The 19010-nt window shown below is 38.0% G+C and overlaps 1 protein-coding gene across 1 annotated transcript in view; it reads right to left on the reverse strand.

Moving 5' to 3' along the window:
• Positions 1-19010, reverse strand: part of LOC148697991 (uncharacterized) — a 59128-nt gene that overhangs the window by 30963 nt on the left and 9155 nt on the right. The window contains exon 3 of the mRNA XM_088690350.1: positions 6039-7502. Coding sequence (XP_088546476.1) covers positions 6039-7502 — 1464 coding nt within the window. The remainder of the gene's footprint in view (positions 1-6038; positions 7503-19010) is intronic.

Here is a 19010-nt window from a genome sequence, read left to right on the forward strand (position 1 = left end):
TTATGAATGTTTATTAAGAATGCGCGCTTAATTTTCGTGCATCAATATGACGCTAGAATATAAGTGAGTTTCACCTAATAGTTACGAACTTATATTCACAAGTAGTGGAGGTTGCTTATAAACAATCGCGTTAAATAAATTCTTGGCATAAGTTTCATGCGTAGTCCATAGTAACGAATGCCTCGTCAACACTTAAAGTTTTCATGATGCGTAATGATCTTTGATTGTATCTTTATTGTGCTTTTCACGTAAAGGACTTTTGGAGAATGTTGTGAATTGCGTTGCGCTAACCCATCCAATTCATTAACGTAAGGAAAACTTGACGGTTAATTTAAGCGGACCTAATTGACCCGGGGCGTTGAGAATTAATGATTTGTTGAAATGCAATTGGAAATCGTTTTATTATGCAAGTATAACATATGTGGAGATGAACCCCGTAGCTAACTTTCCATCCATTTGTTCTTTCTTTTCTTGTTTCTGTTTTCATGTTTAATTTAACTTGTTATTCAATTATGTTAAACATGTGAAACTATTTTCTTTTTAGTTAGAGGCGAATTTGAAGCCATGGACATATGTTGGTTATGATTTGATTTACTCCAGTTATGAATTCATGAACTTTAGATGTGGGTTACTTTTCTGTTTTGATTAAGAACTTGTTTATGTATGTGGGTTGAGGGTCGACACTTAATTTGCATGCCTAAGACTTGATGCTAGGATATAAGGGAATTTCACCTAATCGTTATGAACTTATATTCATGAGTAGTAAAAATCGCTAGTCACGATTGTGTTTAGTAAACCCTAGGCTGGATTAACATGCGTATTCCGTAGTTATGAATGCCTAGTCAATGTTTATGATTTCCGTTGAACTTAATGATCTTTGTTGAATGTCTCTATCATGCGTATTCCATGTGAGAGACTTTGATTAGGAATAATTTGGTTGTAATGCGTATCCCATTCAATCCAATGAATCTAGGGAAATCTGAAGGTTAATTTAAGCGGACCTAATTAACTTGGAGCATTGTCATTCATCGTTTGTTGAAGTCATAACTGGGAGTCAAATTATATGCTTATGTTCATGTGTGGATAAGGAACCCTCTAACTAGTTTTTCTTCATTCTATTCCATCAATTTCGTTTGTACAATCTGTTTTGTTTCCAAGTTTCTATTTTAGTTTAATTTCGTCCAAAACCAATCCCCCATTTATTTTAAAGTGTTAGATTAGTTAGAAATACATTTATTTTGTGTTTTTACGTTTTTTTGAGTCAAATCCAAGTGATTAACAATCCCTCCTAATCCCCGGTCCAGAACGATCCCTACTTATACATATACTACAATTTGACGAAAAGAGGGTTTAATTTGTGTGCGTATAAATCTCGCATCAAGGACCTACAAACAAACGAAAATAGCTTAAAACACTATAATAAGTAGTAATTAGCTCACTAAATGTAAGGACATAACATAACTAAGTAGCATAAATATGCTCCTATCAAATTCCCCCACACTTAGCTTTTGCTAGCCCTCGAGCAAAATGAAATAAACAAACAACCAAAACACAACCTAGACCTTCCAACATTATCTCAGGGATTTCCAATGCAACTTGACATATTAAAGATCACCGCTCACATAGATTTTAGTAATCCCTACCCTCAAGCATATACTTAATCATAGTTACCACTCACTAGCTCGCATTTCATCAATTAAAACATGATTTTGAATGTAGTAACATGCCTTAGAGAATCCTTCAATTCCTCACAAGATATACTCTTTATTTTCACATAGATTTTCTAACTACACTCCCTACACTAGGTATATGTGAGAAGATTGATGTAAACATGTAGACGAACACTCACATAAGTTATAACGAGGAAAGCATTTTCTGGAATTATGACAATGACATGTATATGATCTCATGAATGGAATGCTACTACTTAGACGCGAGAACCAGAGATACCATATGCTCAAACCAATTTTAAACTCCACATATTGAAACACATAACAATCAAGATAGAAGTCTAAGGGTTGTAACGGGGCTAAGGTGTTGGCTAACAAGGAAAGATAGAGGAAACAACCGTTCTCAAAGCAATAGTGAGGAAAGTAATGAATTAGACACTTAGAATTCCCTTTAGAATGCAGAAAACTACATTTTAAACACAATGGGAGATTCATGCAATACTTAGGGTCAAATTCAAACTTTTTGGACCCTTCTTTCAACAATCAACACTTGTGAGTTCATTCTCACTTATTTTCAACTCCCTTTTCTTTCTTTTCTTCTTCTTTTTCTTGTTTTTCAAGTTTTTTTTTTTCTCTTTTCCCGTGCCTCCTTTAAGACTTTGGCACACACATACACACAAAATCCCTTCCCCCACACTTGTTTTCTACAAGAATGTCACTCAAAAGGAATTCCTTCTAAGTCATGCTCCACTATACTTCAAGAACAAGGGTATGGGAAGTCCTATTCTAGGCTAGGTTAGGGGGATGTGGGTAACAAAGAAAATAGGCTAAACAAGGCTCAAAGGGGGTTAATCCTACAATACAAATGACAAGGGTGGATTCGGCTATTTGGCTATGGTGGTGACTACTAAACAAATTCATCTTGTTATTTGCTATGCTAATCAATTTCATGCTTTGAATGAAACGGGTATGAGTTCTATTATTTGGAACTATAGTGATGAAACGCATTCTAAGTAGCAACCAAGCAAAGAATGATGAGATCATGCAACAACTTTAGAAAACAAGAAATCAAGATTAATAACTCTCCAAAGAATGTTTAAGCTCAAGTCTCTCAGGGTTGTAGCGTTAGTTTGAGTTTCTTCCTTCAAGCATGTTACAAAAACTGATTTTTTTTTCTTTTGTGATTACATGTGAATTCGTAAATGTCAACTACAACTAAGCATAAACCAAAGAGCATATCAAACTTCCATCCGTGTTTGTAACTTTCGTTAATAGTCAAGCAATTAAAAACCAAATCCTCATCATTGTGTTGGAAGGTACCCTAAGACACATAAAAACAAAAACGACTCTAAAAACAACACTTTTTGGGTTTTTAAAACACTCTTTTTTGATTTTTTTCAAATTTTCGGATTTTCGGTTTAAGACACATAAAAACACTTCAAAACACACTAAAAACAGTGAAAACAGCTTTAGAAGTATAGGTGATAAAATCCAGCGAATTTTCATGCAAAAACACCTTGTTTACCCCCCCCCCCCCACACTTAAACCAAACATTGTCCTCAATGTTTTAAGCATAGACTCACAAGCAAACAAACAAATAACGCAACTAACAACATGACAAGCATGGCAAAGTAAAAGCAATAGAGAGTAGGGTTTAGGAACGCAAATCTGGTTATGGAGCTAGAGTTCCATCATCTCCTCGTTTGAACACATAGGTTGCCTCCCACGAAGCGCTTGCTTTAACGTCTTCCAGCCGGACGATACCTCCTTTTAATCTTCACTAGGGCTCACGGCATGGAGGGGTATGTCCTCCACGGTATGCTTCTTGAAATTCTCGTAGTAGGGCTTCAACCGGTGTCCATTCACTTTAAATTCATGTCCCGTCTTCAAACTTTGAATTTGGACTGCACCATGAGGAAAGACATTAGTAATAACAAAAGGACCTATCCATTTAGAACGTAATTTACCTGGGAACAAGCGAAGGCGAGAATTGAAAAGTAACACTTTCTGCCCAATTGAGAATGTCTTGCTCCAAATCATCCTGTCATGGTAAGCCTTTGTTTTCTCTGTGTAAATGCGCGCATTCTCATAAGCCTCATTCCTTATCTCCTCAAGCTCATTCAATTGAAGCTTCCTATGACCTTCAGGGGCATCTATGTCCATATTGAATGTCTTTACAACCCAATGTGCTTTATGCTCCAATTCAACGGGTAGATGGCATGGTTTCCCATAAATGAGCAGAAATGGAGACATCCCAATTGGTGTTTTGTAGGCGGTACGATATGCCGACAATGCGTCATTCAAACGCAAGCTCCAATCCTTCCGAGTTGGCCCAACGGTCTTCTCTAAAATCTGCTTGATTTCTCTATTAGAAACCTCGGCTTGCCCGCTTGTTAGAGGATGATAAGGTGTTACCACCTTATGTGTGACATTATATTTCTTGAGCAATGCCTCTATGGTCCAATTACAAAAGTGAGAACCTCCATGACTTATAAGAAGCCTTGGCATTCCAAATCTTGCAAATATGTTAGTTTTCACAAATTCTGCAACCACTTTGGAATCATTAGTCCAGGTGGCTTTAGCTTCCACCCATTTCGAAACATAATCAACCGCAAGTAAAATATAAACACAACCATAAGATGAAGGAAAAGGACCCATAAAATCAATGCCCCAAACATCAAAGATTTCGATAGAAAAGATGGGATGTTGCGGCATTTGGTCTTTGACACCTATATTGCCCGTTCTTTGGCAACGATCACAAGTCACACAAAAAGTTCTAGCATCCTTAAATATAGTAGGCCAATAAAATCCATATTCTAAGACTTTATGTGATGTTCTTGAAGTGCCAAAATGACACCCACATGCATAAGTGTGACAGAAAGTTAAAATTGAATTAAACTCCGTTTCATGAACACACCTACGTAGAATCTGATCAGGGCAATATTTCCACAAATATGGGTCATCCCACACATAAAAACATGCATCGTTTTTAAGTTTATCACATTGGTGCTTGTTTAAGGTGCTTGGAACTTGTTTAGACATAAAATAGTTCACTAAATCGGCATACCATGGTGCACTTACCTCGATGGACAGCAATTGCTCATCTAGGAATGTCTCTGGGATAGGCACGGCATCCTCCTCATGCACCATATGGCTCAAGTGGTCAGCCACCACGTTTTCACTTCCTTTCTTGTCCCGGATTTCGATATCGAACTCTTGAAGGAGAAGCATCCAACGAATAAGCCTTGGTTTGGCCTCCTTCTTCGTAAGTAAGTACTTCAACGCTGCATGATCAGAGTAGATTATAACTTTAGTTCCAAGTAAATAAGAACAAAACTTATCTAAAGCAAAAACAACAGCTAGAAGTTCTTTTTCCGTTGTGGAGTAGTTCGATTGAGCATCATTTAGGGTCCGGGATGCATAGTATATGACATGCTTCTGCTTGTTCTTCCTTTGGCCTAAAACAACCCCTAATGCATAATCTGAGGCCTCACACATAAGCTCAAAATGAAGGCTCCAATCCGGTGGAACTATGATAGGGGTCGAAGTAAGCATCTCCTTTAGGTGTTTGAAGGCCTTCTCACATTCCTCGTCGAACTTGAATGGTACCTTTTTTTGGAGAAGTCGGCATAGGGGTTGGGAAATCTTAGAAAAGTCTTTGATGAATCGCCTGTAAAATCCTGCATGTCCAAGAATAGAACGAACCTCTCTAACCGAAGTAGGAGAGGGTAAGTAGCGTACAAAATCTATTTTGGATTTATCCACTTCAATACCCTTGGCCGAAATAATATGTCCTAGAACTATTCCTTGTTTTACCATAAAATGACATTTTTCCCAATTTAAAACAAGGTTAGTTTCAATGCATCGTTTCAAGATTAATGTGAGATTATCTAAACAATCATCAAACGAATCACCAAACACGCTAAAATCATCCATGAAAATTTCAATAATCTTTTCTACAAAATCTGAAAAGATATTTACCATGCATCTTTGAAAGGAGGCTGGTGCATTACATAAACCAAATGGCATTCGACGATAAGCAAAAGTACCAAATGGACAAGTAAAAGTAGTCTTTTCTTGATCATCTGGAGCTATAACAATTTGATTATATCCCGAATAACCATCAAGAAAACAATAAATAGAATGACCGACTAACCTTTCAAGCATTTGATCAATGAATGGCAAAGGGAAGTGATCTTTCCTTGTGCTGGCGTTGAGCTTCCTATAGTCAATGCACACTTTCCAACCTATTTGGATACGGGTTCGCACAAGCTCATTCTTGGCATTCTTCACCACAGTCACTCCGGATTTCTTTGTCACATCTTGAACCGGTGAAACCCAACGGCTATCCAAGATAGGATAGATCACCCCACAATCAAGAAGCTTGATAATCTCATTTTTCACAACTTCCATCATTGGAGGGTTGAGCCGGCGTTGAGCCTCTCTAGTTGGTTTAGCCCCCTCCTCTAGAAGTATGCGATGCATGCAAGTTGTAGGACTAATACCCTTGATGTCGGCCAAGGTCCATCCTATGGCCGTTTTGTGCTCTTTCAACACCCGAATCAATTTCTCCTCCTCCATTGCCGTGAGGGATGAGGAAACTATGACGGGCAACGTCTCATTTTCTCCCAAATAGACATACTTCAAATGATCCAGCAATGGTTTAAGCTCAAGAATGGGTGCCTGAATCACTGAAGGTAACAACTTGTTAGTAGAAACAGGAATTGGAATTGGGTTTGGAGGCTTACCAAAGTGTTGTGGCAACGACTCAAGGGTAGCAACCATCTCGGCCTCATCTTCACATGTAGGCACGGCATGGAATTCCACATCCATGCCGTGGGTTTTATCATCTCCTGCCCCTTCGTTTTTAAGTCCCATTCCTTTAGTAATGGTCGTTTCAAAGGGATCCCTCTCCAAGGAGTCCAGATAATCCTGCGCCAATGAATCAAATATATCAATAGAAAAACAAGAATGATCATCTTTAGGATATTTTATAGTTTCAGAAAGTTTGAAATCAATAACTTCCCCATCAAGTTCCATTGTTAATGTCCCCTTGAACACGTCTATCTTGGTGTGGGCCGTTTTCATGAAAGGTCTCCCAAGGAGGATCGGTAATGGGATAGAATGGGCCGAATCTTCCATGTCAAGCACATAAAAGTCTACTGGGAAAATCAAATTGTTAACCTGCACCAAAACATCCTCCAAAACTCCTTTTGGATATGCATTAGAACGATCGGCTAATTGAATAATCACACCATCATTTTTAAGCTCTCCTAAGTTCATAGATGCATAAATTAAGTAAGGCATGACATTAATTGAAGCTCCTAAGTCTAACATAGCATGTTCAAACTTTGTATTTACAATAACACAAGGAATTGTAAAACTACCCGGATCTTTGCATTTAGGTGGTAGTTTCCTTTGTAGCACTACAGACACATTTTCACTTACCTGGACCACCTCTTTGTTTGAAATCCTCTTCCTCGTTGTGCAAAGCTCTTTTAAGAATTTGGCATACTTAGGAACTTGCTTGATTGCATCAAGGAGCGGAATGTTGACTTGAACTTTCCTAAAGGTTTCCATAATGTCCTTTTCACTTTCCTCCTTCTTTGATTGCCTAACCCTGCTAGGAAAGGGCACGTTTAGTGGAATAGAACTTGACAAAGTCGAATTTGAACTTACCTTGGTGGTGTGGGACGGTTTTGGGAAAATAGGGAGCTGCGGCAAGGTTTGTTCCACCCTTGCCGTGGCTTTGTCCAATGGCTCCTCTTTGAGCAGCAGCTTTTCGTCCTCTTTGTGGCTTGATTTGGTTGGTTCGAGGTTAGTTCCAACTTCCTTTCCACTTCTCAAGGTGATAGCCTTAACGGTTTCAAAACCTCATTTTGGATTGACGATGGTTGAGCTAGGTAGTTTGCCTTGGTCTCGGAATTGTCCTACAAACTCCGCTATCTGCCCAATTTGTTTCTCCAACTGGTCCACCCTTTTGTCTTGATTTTGCATCGCTTTGTTTTGATTCTCTTGCCCCTGAGACAAATTGCTACGTAATTTAATAAGTGTATCATTGTCTAAAGACGTATTTTGGTTATTTTGGGCAGGTTGGGATTGGTTTGGATTGGAGTTATATGGCTTGGTGTAGAACCCTGGGGGTTGTTGCCTAAAGCCACCTTGTTGTTGAGGTTGTTGAGGCTCCCTCCACTTGAAGTTTGGATGGTCTCTCCAACTCGGATTGTATGTGTTGGAATATGGATCATTCCTTGGCTGATTGTGGCTTGGAAATCCAATGGCATTTGCACTCTCCCACCCCCTATTCTCAATCAATTGAGGGCACCTTTCCGAAGAGTGTCCTTGGATAGAACATACACCACATACAATTGGTCCTTGTATCTTCATTCCTTTGGCCATCTGAGACACAAGAGAAGTAAGATTAGCTAATTGAGATTGAATGTCGGATTGAGAACTTACCTCATGCAATTGTTGCCGTGGGGGGTCCCTTTGCCCAAGTCCTTCATATGGTTGTGCATTTAGAGCACGGTTTGCAATTAGGGTCTTGGCTGCCATATGAGTTTTGTCCACTAATGCACCTCCCGCCGAAGCATCGAGCATTTGCCTTTCAATGGGAAGAAGGCCTTCATAGAAGTATTGAAGTAGAAGCTCCTCCTTCATTTGATGTTGAGGACATGATGCAACAAGGGCTTTAAAACGCTCATAGTATGCCGGAAAAGATTCTCCTTGACTTTGTTGGATTCCGCTAATTTTCTTCCTCAAGAGAATGACTATTGAAGTAGGGAAGAACTTCTCCAAGAATGCTCTCTTCATGCTTTCCCAAGAAGTAACGATCCCGGGTGACAATTCATAAAGCCAATACTTAAACTTTTCCACAAGAGAGAATGGAAAAGCTTTCATCTTCAAAATATTCCCATCAACGTTAATGGGTGTCATGCTTGAGCATACAACTTCAAACCCCTTCAAATGCTTGTTTGGATCTTCCATGGACAGCCCATGGTACTTGGGAATATGATGCAACAAGCTTGACTTCAATTCGAACTCATCGGTCTTGCCTTGGGCCGCCCTAGGGTATTGAATGCATAATGGCATGGCATTATCTAATCCCGAGGCAGAAAGCGCCTTGATTGTTCGATTATCCCCCGCCATGACTTGTTCTTCTTCTTCCACTTCTTCTTCTTCAGATTCGGCCTCATAACTAGCACTAGGTGGATTAGGTTCTGGTTGCTTCCTCTTTCTTCTCAAAGTTCGTTCAAAATCGTCGTCAAACTCCAAGATATTCTCACGAACGGGATAAGAACTACGAGTCATACACTTGTACCTAGAACAATGAAACAAATGAATTCAGCAACTCTCTTAGAAGCATGATGTGATAAATAATAGCACTCAAATTAAACCCTCTTAATGACAATTGTAGTATAGATATAAGTAGGGATCGTTTTAGGCCGGGGATTAGGAGGGATTACTAATCTAATGAAAATTGACTCAAAGATGTAAACAAACTCAAAAGACTCTTAACTAAACTTGTATGACTCAAAACAAACTTAAAAGACTCAAAACAACTCAAAACAATAAAAAAGACTCAATTTAGACTCTAAGACTTAATTTGGACGAAAATACAATTGTTTTTCACTCAAAAGACTCAAAAACACACTTTTAGACAGATTTGAAAAAAGTAAGTAAAGGGGATTTGGTTTTGGACGAATTTAAGAGAAAAACAAGTAAATTAAGGACTTAAAACAGATTTTTGACGAATTTGGGAAAAACCAATGGATGATTAAATAGCCATGGGATACTTCTCCACACATGATACATTCAAACATAAATTGATTTCCAGTTGCTTTTCCGATAAACCATGAACCTCAACACCCCAGATTAACTGTGACATCACTAATTAACCCTCAGATTTCCCTTAAGTTATTGGATTGGATGACATCATACGACAACCCAAAGCATTTTTCAAAAGTCCCCTACATGACATCATAATAGAGATACAATCAAAGATCATTACGTTCAATGGAAATCATAAGTATTGACAAAGCACTTGTAACTATGACATCATGATACTCATGCTAGGAATCTACTTAACATGATTGTGAAAACAACCTTAACTACTTGTGAATATAAGTTTGTGACGATTAAGTGAAACTCCCTTATATTCTAGCACCAAATTCAAGCATGCAAATTAAGTAGGCCTCCCTAATCAACATACAAGAATAAGTTATCCATCAAACGGTTAAGTAAATTGCATTTACAATTTGTGAAATCACAACTGGAATTAATCAACTCATATTATAAATGTAATCATGGTTTCAAAGCATCCCCTAGCTAAAACGAGTTTAGCCTCTCATGTTCACAACAAAACAAAGGAAAATAGAATTAAACATTGAAAACAAAAGATAGATTACACCTAAAAACGTTCCAACACTCCAACTTGAATGCACAAACGTCCAAGGCTTCGTTTTTCTTCTTTTCTTCCTTGCTAAGTCACGGCACAAGAGTCTAGGGTGATTTATGGATGATTTTCTGGGTTGTGAATGGATTTAGGAGGGTAGGGTCGTGCGGCAAAGGTTAGGGATGATGTATGGAGGCTTGGGTGAAGGTATGGAAGTAGGAGAATGGTGGAAGGATTGATGGAAGGCTGCGGCAAGGATGTGTTTCTGTGTGAATGAGGGCAGATTGTATGGAAGGGTGATTAGGGCTGAATGAAGGGTTTGGCTAAGGTATTTATTTGGGAGCAAGAATCCCTAGAGTTTATTACATAGTTTAGGAAAGGATTTAGACCCCAAATCCATCAGGAAAAGGAGTCATAAAGTCAGAAATTAAAAGGGAAAAGGGAAGGTAATTGCGGCAAAGGATAGGAAAAAGGGAATGTGCTTTATTTCTGAAATTAGGCAAGGATTTGGAATGGAATAGGTATGTGAGGTGCGGCATTAACTAGAATGAAATAGGAATGTGGTTTAATGACTTAGAATAAGCAACAATGGACCTCCCTTGCACGGCAAGGAGATGAACCACTTATGGGAGATTGTAAGGGAAGCTTTATTTGTGTCCTAAAATACATAAGGTTCCTTCAAACTTGCTGGAATTTAAGGACATTTAGGATCAGGAAAGGTTAAACCAAAATAGGAAACATTGGCTTAACTTTCCCACTTCAAGTCGGAAACCTTCTTTGACTAGGATTCCTCATTTGATTAGAATCCTCTTGTCCATTCCTTTAGGTCTTCAATTTCGTCCATTCCTTTTGCTTCAAGCATAAGCTATCCATTCCAAGTCCAATTTTGCTCCAAAATGCACCTTTTTGCTTCCTTAGCCATGTGAACCTAAAAACACACGAAAATAGCTTAAACAACTAAAATAACTACGAACTAACAACATAAATGCAGGAAAACAAGCTAACTAAGTCGCCTAAATATGCTCCTATCAAAGCACGGCAAACACACACAAAACAAAGAATAGGGCACGGCACACAAACAAAACAAAGAATAAGCACGGCAAACACAAAAAGAAAGATAGAACAAAAATAAACACTTGGTGCCGAAAAAATAAAAAGAAAGAACAAATAAACACACGACACTCTTGACCTTACGGCACACTTTGACATGACACAAACACAAGGGATTAGCAAGTTTACTAATCCCCGGCAACAGCGCCAAAATTTGGTGTGAAAATTATATTGACACACAAATTAAACCCTATTTGTGACAATTGTAGTATAAATGCAAGTAGGGATTGTTCTAACCGGGGATTAACTAGGGATGCTAATCTACTCTAAACTGACTTAAAAACACAAAATTAAACTTTAAAACACTTACCCAGACCTATATGACTCAAAACAACTTAAAAAGACTCAAAAGAGCCCAAAACACTCAAATAGACTCAAACTAGACTCTTGATGTGAAAATTAACTTGACACACAAATTAAACCCTATTTGTGACAATTGTAGTAGAGATGTAAGTAGGGATCGTTCTAGACCGGGGATTAACTAGGGATGCTAATCTATGTAAATAAGACTCAAAAACACTAAACTAGACTCTGGACTCAAAACTAACTTTAGACACTTAAAACAGCAACCAATACTCAAAAAGACTCAGTTTTAGACTCAATAAAGGTTTTGGACGAAAATAGGACTTGACTAGACTCAAAAGACTCAAGGAAAACAAGTTTTGACTCAAATTTGAAGACTAAATAACATGGGGATTGTTTTTGACGAATTTTAGACTCAAAACAAAAACTTTATAGAAAACACTTTTGAAAAACGAATTTAGGTAAAATAAATGGGTGGAAGGCTAGTTAGAGGGTCCTTCTCCACACATGATATATGCATACGAACCAATGTCCAGTTATTACTCCTTTAGACTATGAATGACAACGCCCCAAATTAGTTGCATCGCACAACTAACCCTCAAATTTTCCTTATTTCATTGAATTAGATGGAATACGCATCTAAACCAAATTATCTTTTTCAAGTTCTTTATATGAGACGCATAACAAAGATTCATATCAAAAGTCATTAAGTTTTGTGAAAACTATAAGCATTGACAAGGCATTCATCACTATGAAACGCATGAGACTCATACCAAGGATTTACTTAACGCGATTGTGACTAGCAACCTCCACTACTTGTGAATATAAGTGAATAACAATTACGTGAAACCCCCCTATATTCTAGCATCAAGTTTATGCATGCAAATTAAGTGTTAACCCCCAATCCACATACATAAACGAGTTTTAATAACTTAGATAAGCAAATCACATTCATGCCTTAAGAAATAAGAACCGGACGTAATCAATTCATATAAAACATATAATCATGGCTTCAAATTCTCCTCTAACTAAAAAGAAGTTAGTTCCTCATGTTCGCAAAACAAAGATAATTAAATTTAAACATTGAACTAAGACTAAGGATAGAATACACCTAGAAACTCTCCACACTCCAATGGAAGATTTCGAACCCTCCTTGGATGGCAGATTGCACAAGTCCTCCTCTCCTTGCTTCCTTGCTTGCGGCACTAGGGTGGTGTAGAATGGATTGTGGTGTTTGATGGATGAAAGTATGAATGAATGAATGAGTGTGTGGATGGATTAAATGGTGAGGCATTGGCTGTTTATATAGGCTAATTATGCACACTTAGTGAAGGACAAGGATTGCACAATCCCATGGAAAAAGGGTTAAGTCTTTGTAGAAACCAAAAGGGAAAGGGATAGGGAATTTTCGCCAGAAATTAAGGGCTTCTAGAAACTAGGTATTTTTTGGCAGAATTTAGACTTCTAGAAGGGGTAAAGGGTAGATTTCTGGACCTAAATGGATAAGGACTCATGATATAGGTGTAGTGATGCGAAAATAGTTAAACACACAAATTAAACCCTATGGATGACAATTGTAGTAAATGAGCAAATAGGGATCGTTCTAGACCGGGGATTAACTAGGGATGCTAATCAATGTGAAATTGACTCAAAAACGTAAGAACACAATATAAAACACTTACTAGACTCAAAGAATGCAAAACTAAACTTTAAAACACTAAAACAAACCAAAAGACTCAAACATCACCCAAAACACTCAAAACTGCCTTAAAAACACTTTCTGGGCAGTTTTGAGCACTTTGGTGAATTTGGACGAATTTGTGTAACAAATTGAATCAAAACACTTAAAAACACAAACTAAGACACTTTCTAACTAAGTTGGACACTAAAGTAAAGGGGGATTAAGGTTTTGACGAAATTAAATTAAATGCACAGATTAATAAACTAGGCAGATTGTATAAACGAATTTGAGAAACAAGATGATGGATGGATTAGTTAGAGGTCCATTCTCCACACATGACACATTTATATATGAATCGATTCTCCAATTGTTTTTCATTAACTATGATGCTCAACACCCCAAGTTAACCGTGATGCACTAATTAACTCTCAAATTTTCCTTAAGTTATTGAATTGGATGATGCATGCGACAATTCAAATCATTCTCCAATGGTTCTCAACATGAATGCATAGAAGAGATACAATGAGAGATCATTATGCTCTATGAAATTATAAGTGTTGACAAGGCAATTGTAACTATGAATGCATGATACTTTTGCCAAGAATTCAATTAACGCGGTTGTGACTAGCAACCTTCACTACTCATGTTTATAAACTTGTGACGATTAGATGAAACTCGTTTATAAACTAGCATCGAGTTTATGCATGAAGATTAAGTATGCATCCCTAATCAACATACAAAAACAAGTCTTTAATAAACATGATAATTGAATTGCAATCACAAATTAACAAATCACAATTGGAAGAAATCAATTCATATTTCAAACATGTTCATGGCTTCAAACTTTCCCCTAACTAATTAGGGGTTTAGCCACTCATGATTACAACAAACTTAGAGAGTAATAACAAAGTAAACATTGAAAACAAGAATCGAAGTACACCTAAAAATTCCAACAACTCAATCTTGAATTGTATGAACGTTTAGGCCTCTTCTCCTCTAGTTGCTGCGGCACAAGGGGTTTTGGTGAGTTTTGGGGGTTATGGATGATGTAGAAGGATGTGTTTAGGGTAGGGATGGATGTAGGGGAAGGTAAGGAGTGTTTTTGGGCAGAAAATATGAAGAATGGTGAAGTATGGTAGTGCTAGAGAGAGGGGAGGAATTTCTGGCGTGAATGAATGTGTATGAGAGATGGTTTTCTGAAATGGAAGAGTGTGTTGTTTGTGGCTGCAATGCATGCTTATTTATAGGTGAAATGGGGGGAACATGATGACTAGGAATTAGGTGGAAAGCTGAAATGGTGATGGGAGATGCATGTGGCTGTTTGTGCATGTGATTAAAGGGTGGAAATGCATGTGCTTTGACAGAAATGAAAGGGAATGCACGGTTTTGGTTGATTTCTGGTGGTTGTGAGGTGGAAATCTAGGTGGAAATGCATGTGGATTAAAGCTATGTGAATGATTAAGGTGAATGTGCATGAGTGCATGTGAAATCTGCCAAGATGCATGTGTTATGAAGTGGATTTTCTGCAAAGGCAAGGTGAATGTGCATGTGATTAAATTAAAAGATGGAATGCATGTGAAAGGTTGGAGATTGAATGTGTGTTGGTGTGATTGAATGATTAAAGTGCATGTGGCTGATTTATGAAGGGGAAATGCAAAGGGAAAATCTGGAAATGGGATAGGAGCCACGGCATTGTGTGGTGTTTGTTTGAATGTTTGCAATGATGAAATGGATGGGAGTGGTTTGATGAATGAGTGGATGGAATGATGAAAGAATAAAGGGAATGATGAAAGGGGAACAAGTGCATGTGGCTGCAATGATGGTGAAAGAATGTGTGGATGCATGGTTGTGTTGGTGATGAATGTGAACTCTTTGTTCTTCATTTTCATTCCTTTGGTCTTCAATTTCGTCCATCTTCTTGGCTTTAAGCATATGCAATCCATTCCAATCTCTAATTTGCTCCAAAAGGCTCCGAAAGGCATCCTTTTGCATCCTTAGCCATATGAACCTATAAACACACGAAAATGACTTTAAACACTAAATTAAGTAAGAAAACACAACATAAATGCATAAGAACTAGCTAACTAAGGCGCATAAATATGCTTCTATCAAATTCCCCCACACTTAGCTTTTGCTAGTCCTCGAGCAAAACAAAGAAACAAAACATAACCTAAACCTTCCAACGTTCACCTCAGGGATTTCCAATGGTACATGACATGTTAAAAATCATCATCCCCACAGATTTGAGTCATCTTTACAATTGAGAACATACTTAATCATAGTCACCACTTACTAGTTCACAATTAATCGATTAAAAGAATGTTTTGAATGTAGTAACATGCCTTAGAGAATTTGCTCAATCCTTACAAGATATGCACTCAATTTTCACTCAGATTTTCTAACTACACACCCTATACTAGTTATATGTGAGAAGATTGATGTAAATATGAAAACGAATGCTCACATATACGTATAACAAAGAACGCAATTTATGGAGTTAATAAGCATGTTTAGAAATGATCTCATGAATGGAATGCTACTACTTAGATGCGAGAACCAATGACCATATGCTCATACCAAATTCAAACTCCACAAATTGAAACACATAACACTCAAGAATGAAGTCAAGGGTTGTAACGGGGCTTGGGGTAGTGGTTAACAAAGAAAAGATAAGGAGAACAAGCGTTCTTTAAGTAATAGTAAGCAAAGTAGTGTACTTAAGACTTAGAATTCATTTAGATTGCAGAAATTAACTTTAAAACACAAGGGGAAGACTTAGACAACTCCTTAGGGCCGAATTCATTGTTTTGGACCCTTACTTCAACAAACAATACTTTGGAATTCTTTTTCACAACTTTTCAACTCTTTTTCATACTTTTCACGCCTTTTTTTTTTTCTTTTTCTTTTCTTTCATGCCGTGCCTATGGCACACAAATTCTCACACAAGAACACTTCCCCCACACTTGTTTTCTGCCAACATAAATCGAAAGAAATTCAATTTGAATCATGCTTTACTAAGCTTTAAGAACAAGGGTGTGGATGGTCCTAATCTAGGTTAGGTGAGGATAATGTGGGTTAACTTAAACATAAAATGACATGGGATACACGGCAATATGGCTAAGGTGGTGGTCACTACACAACTTCATCTTGAATCTGTGTTATGCAAATCAATAACATGCTTTGAATGAAATGGGCATGAGTTCTAGCATTTGGAACTAAATGATGAAACGCCTCTAAGTAGTAACCAAGCAAAGAATAATGAGATCATGCAACGACTTAGAAAACAAAAATGCACAGATTCTAACTCTCCAAATAAACGTTTAGGCTCAAGTCTCACAAGGTTGTAGCGTTAATTTGAGTTCCTTCCTTTAAGCATGTTACAAAAACTGATTTTTTATTTTTTTATTTTTTTATTTTTTTTTTATGATTGCATGTGAAGTCATAAGTTATAATCACAACCAAGCATACACAAAGAGTAAATCAAACTTTCATCCATGTTAATCACTCTCTTTAACAGCCATGTAATTACAAACCGAATCCTCATCATTGTGTTGGAAGGTACCCTAAAACAAAAACAAACACACAAAAACACTTTGAAAACAACTCTTTTTGGGTTTTTAAAACAAATTTTTCAAATTTTTATGTGATTTTCGGATTTTTACTTCAAAACACACTAAAACACACCAAAACTGCTTAAAAACACTTAAAAACAGCAAGGAACAAGTCTATAAGTAAAGGGTGATAAAATCCCATGAATTTGCATCAAAAACACTTAGTTACCCCCCCACACTTAAATCAAACATTGTCCTCAATGTTTCAAGCATAAAATCACACAAAACACAAAGAAACACACAAACAGCAAGTAAAACAACTAAATAGGCAGATTCGAAATAAACAACAAAGTGAAGGGTTTAGGAAAGCAAATCTGGAATTGGAGTGATTCCTTGAGCTTCCTTTGTTGAATTGCATGGGTTGCCTCCCAAGTAGCGCTTTCTTTAACGTCTTGCAGCCGGACGAAGACACGTTCATGCTCCATTGGAGCCCACGGCATGGAGTGGGATCTCCTCCACGACATGCTCCACAAAGTTCTCATAGTATGGCTTCAATCTATGTCCGTTCACCTTGAACTCGTGGCCACTTTTTAAGCTTTGGACTTGGACTGCACCATGAGAAAAAACATTAGTAACAACAAGAGGTCCAATCCATTTAGAACGTAACTTACCAGGGAATAACCGAAGTCTTGAATCAAAAAGCAACACTTTCTGCCCCTTGGAGAACGTTTTGGTACGAAGCATCTTATCATGATAAGCCTTCGTCTTGTCCTTGTAGATGCGAGCATTCTCGTAAGCCTCGTTCCTAATCTCCTCAAGTTCATCTAATTGGAGCTTCCTATGAACTCCAGCAGCGTCTATGTCCAAATTGAAGGTTTTCACAGCCCAATGTGCCTTGTGCTCTAACTCAACGGGCAAATGACATGGCTTACCATATATAAGCCGAAAAGGTGACATGCCAAGGGGAGTTTTGTAAGCCGTACGATAGGCCCACAATGCATCGTCCAAGCGCAAACTCCAATCTCTTCTTGAGGGTCCCACGGTTTTCTCTAGGACTTGTTTGATCTCCCTATTTGAAACCTCCGCTTGCCCATTAGTTTGAGGGTGATAAGGTGTGGAAACCTTATGAGTAACGTTGTACTTCTTGAGCAAAGCTTCAATGGTGCGGTTACGAAAGTGAGAACCCCCATCACTAATTAAAACTCGTGGCATCCCAAACCTAGCAAAAATATTAGATTTCACAAAATCTGCAACAACCTTAGAATCGTTAGTACGGGTGGCTTTGGCTTCCACCCATTTGGAAACATAATCGACAGCTAGCAAGATATAAGTGAAACCAAAAGATGGAGGGAAGGGGCCCATGAAATCAATACCCCACACATCAAAAATTTCCACAAATGAGAGAGATTGTTGTGGCATTTGGTCCTTAGGCCCTATGTTACCTGTTCTTTGACACTTATCGCATGTTAAACAAAACATTTTAGCATCTTTAAAGAGATTAGGCCAATAAAATCCAGATTGTAACACCTTTAGGGCTGTCCTTTGGGTGCCAAAATGTCCCCCACATGCATAAGTATGGCAGAATGTAAGAATGGAATTAAATTCAGATTCGGGCACACATCTACGCACAATCTGATCTGGGCAGAATTTCCATAAATATGGATCATCCCAAACATAAAAACGTGCATCATGAACAAGTTTATCACGTTGGAACTTGTTTAGGGTACTAGGAACTTGCTTAGACACCAAGAAATTGACCAAATCGGCATACCAAGGGGTTCTTACCTCAATGGACAGAAGTTGCTCATCCGGAAACGTTTCTAAAATGGGGGTGGACTCTTCCCCACGCACCATTCTACTTAGGTGGTCAGCCACCACGTTTTCACACCCTTTCTTGTCTCGGATTTCAAGATCGAACTCTTGAAGTAGGAGCATCCAACGAATGAGTCTTGGCTTAGCCTCCTTTTTGGTGAGAAGATACTTCAAGGCTGCATGGTCAGTGAAAACAATTACTTTAGTACCAAGAAGATATGATCTAAACTTATCTAAAGAAAATACAACCGCCAAGAGTTCTTTTTCGGTTGTAGAATAATTCAATTGAGCATCATTTAAAGTGCGGGAAGCATAATAAATAACATGTGACTGTTTATTTTTCCTTTGACCCAAAACAGCCCCAAGTGCATAATCCGAGGCATCACACATCAATTCAAATGGAATGGACCAATCCGGGGGAGTTATGATGGGTGCCGTGGTTAGGAGCTCTTTGAGATGCTTGAATGACTTCTCGCATGCCTCGTTGA

This window comes from Pyrus communis, chromosome 3 (genome assembly GCF_041283825.1).
Source record: "Pyrus communis isolate YQ-2024b chromosome 3, ASM4128382v1, whole genome shotgun sequence".
Taxonomy (NCBI): Eukaryota; Viridiplantae; Streptophyta; class Magnoliopsida; order Rosales; family Rosaceae; genus Pyrus; species Pyrus communis.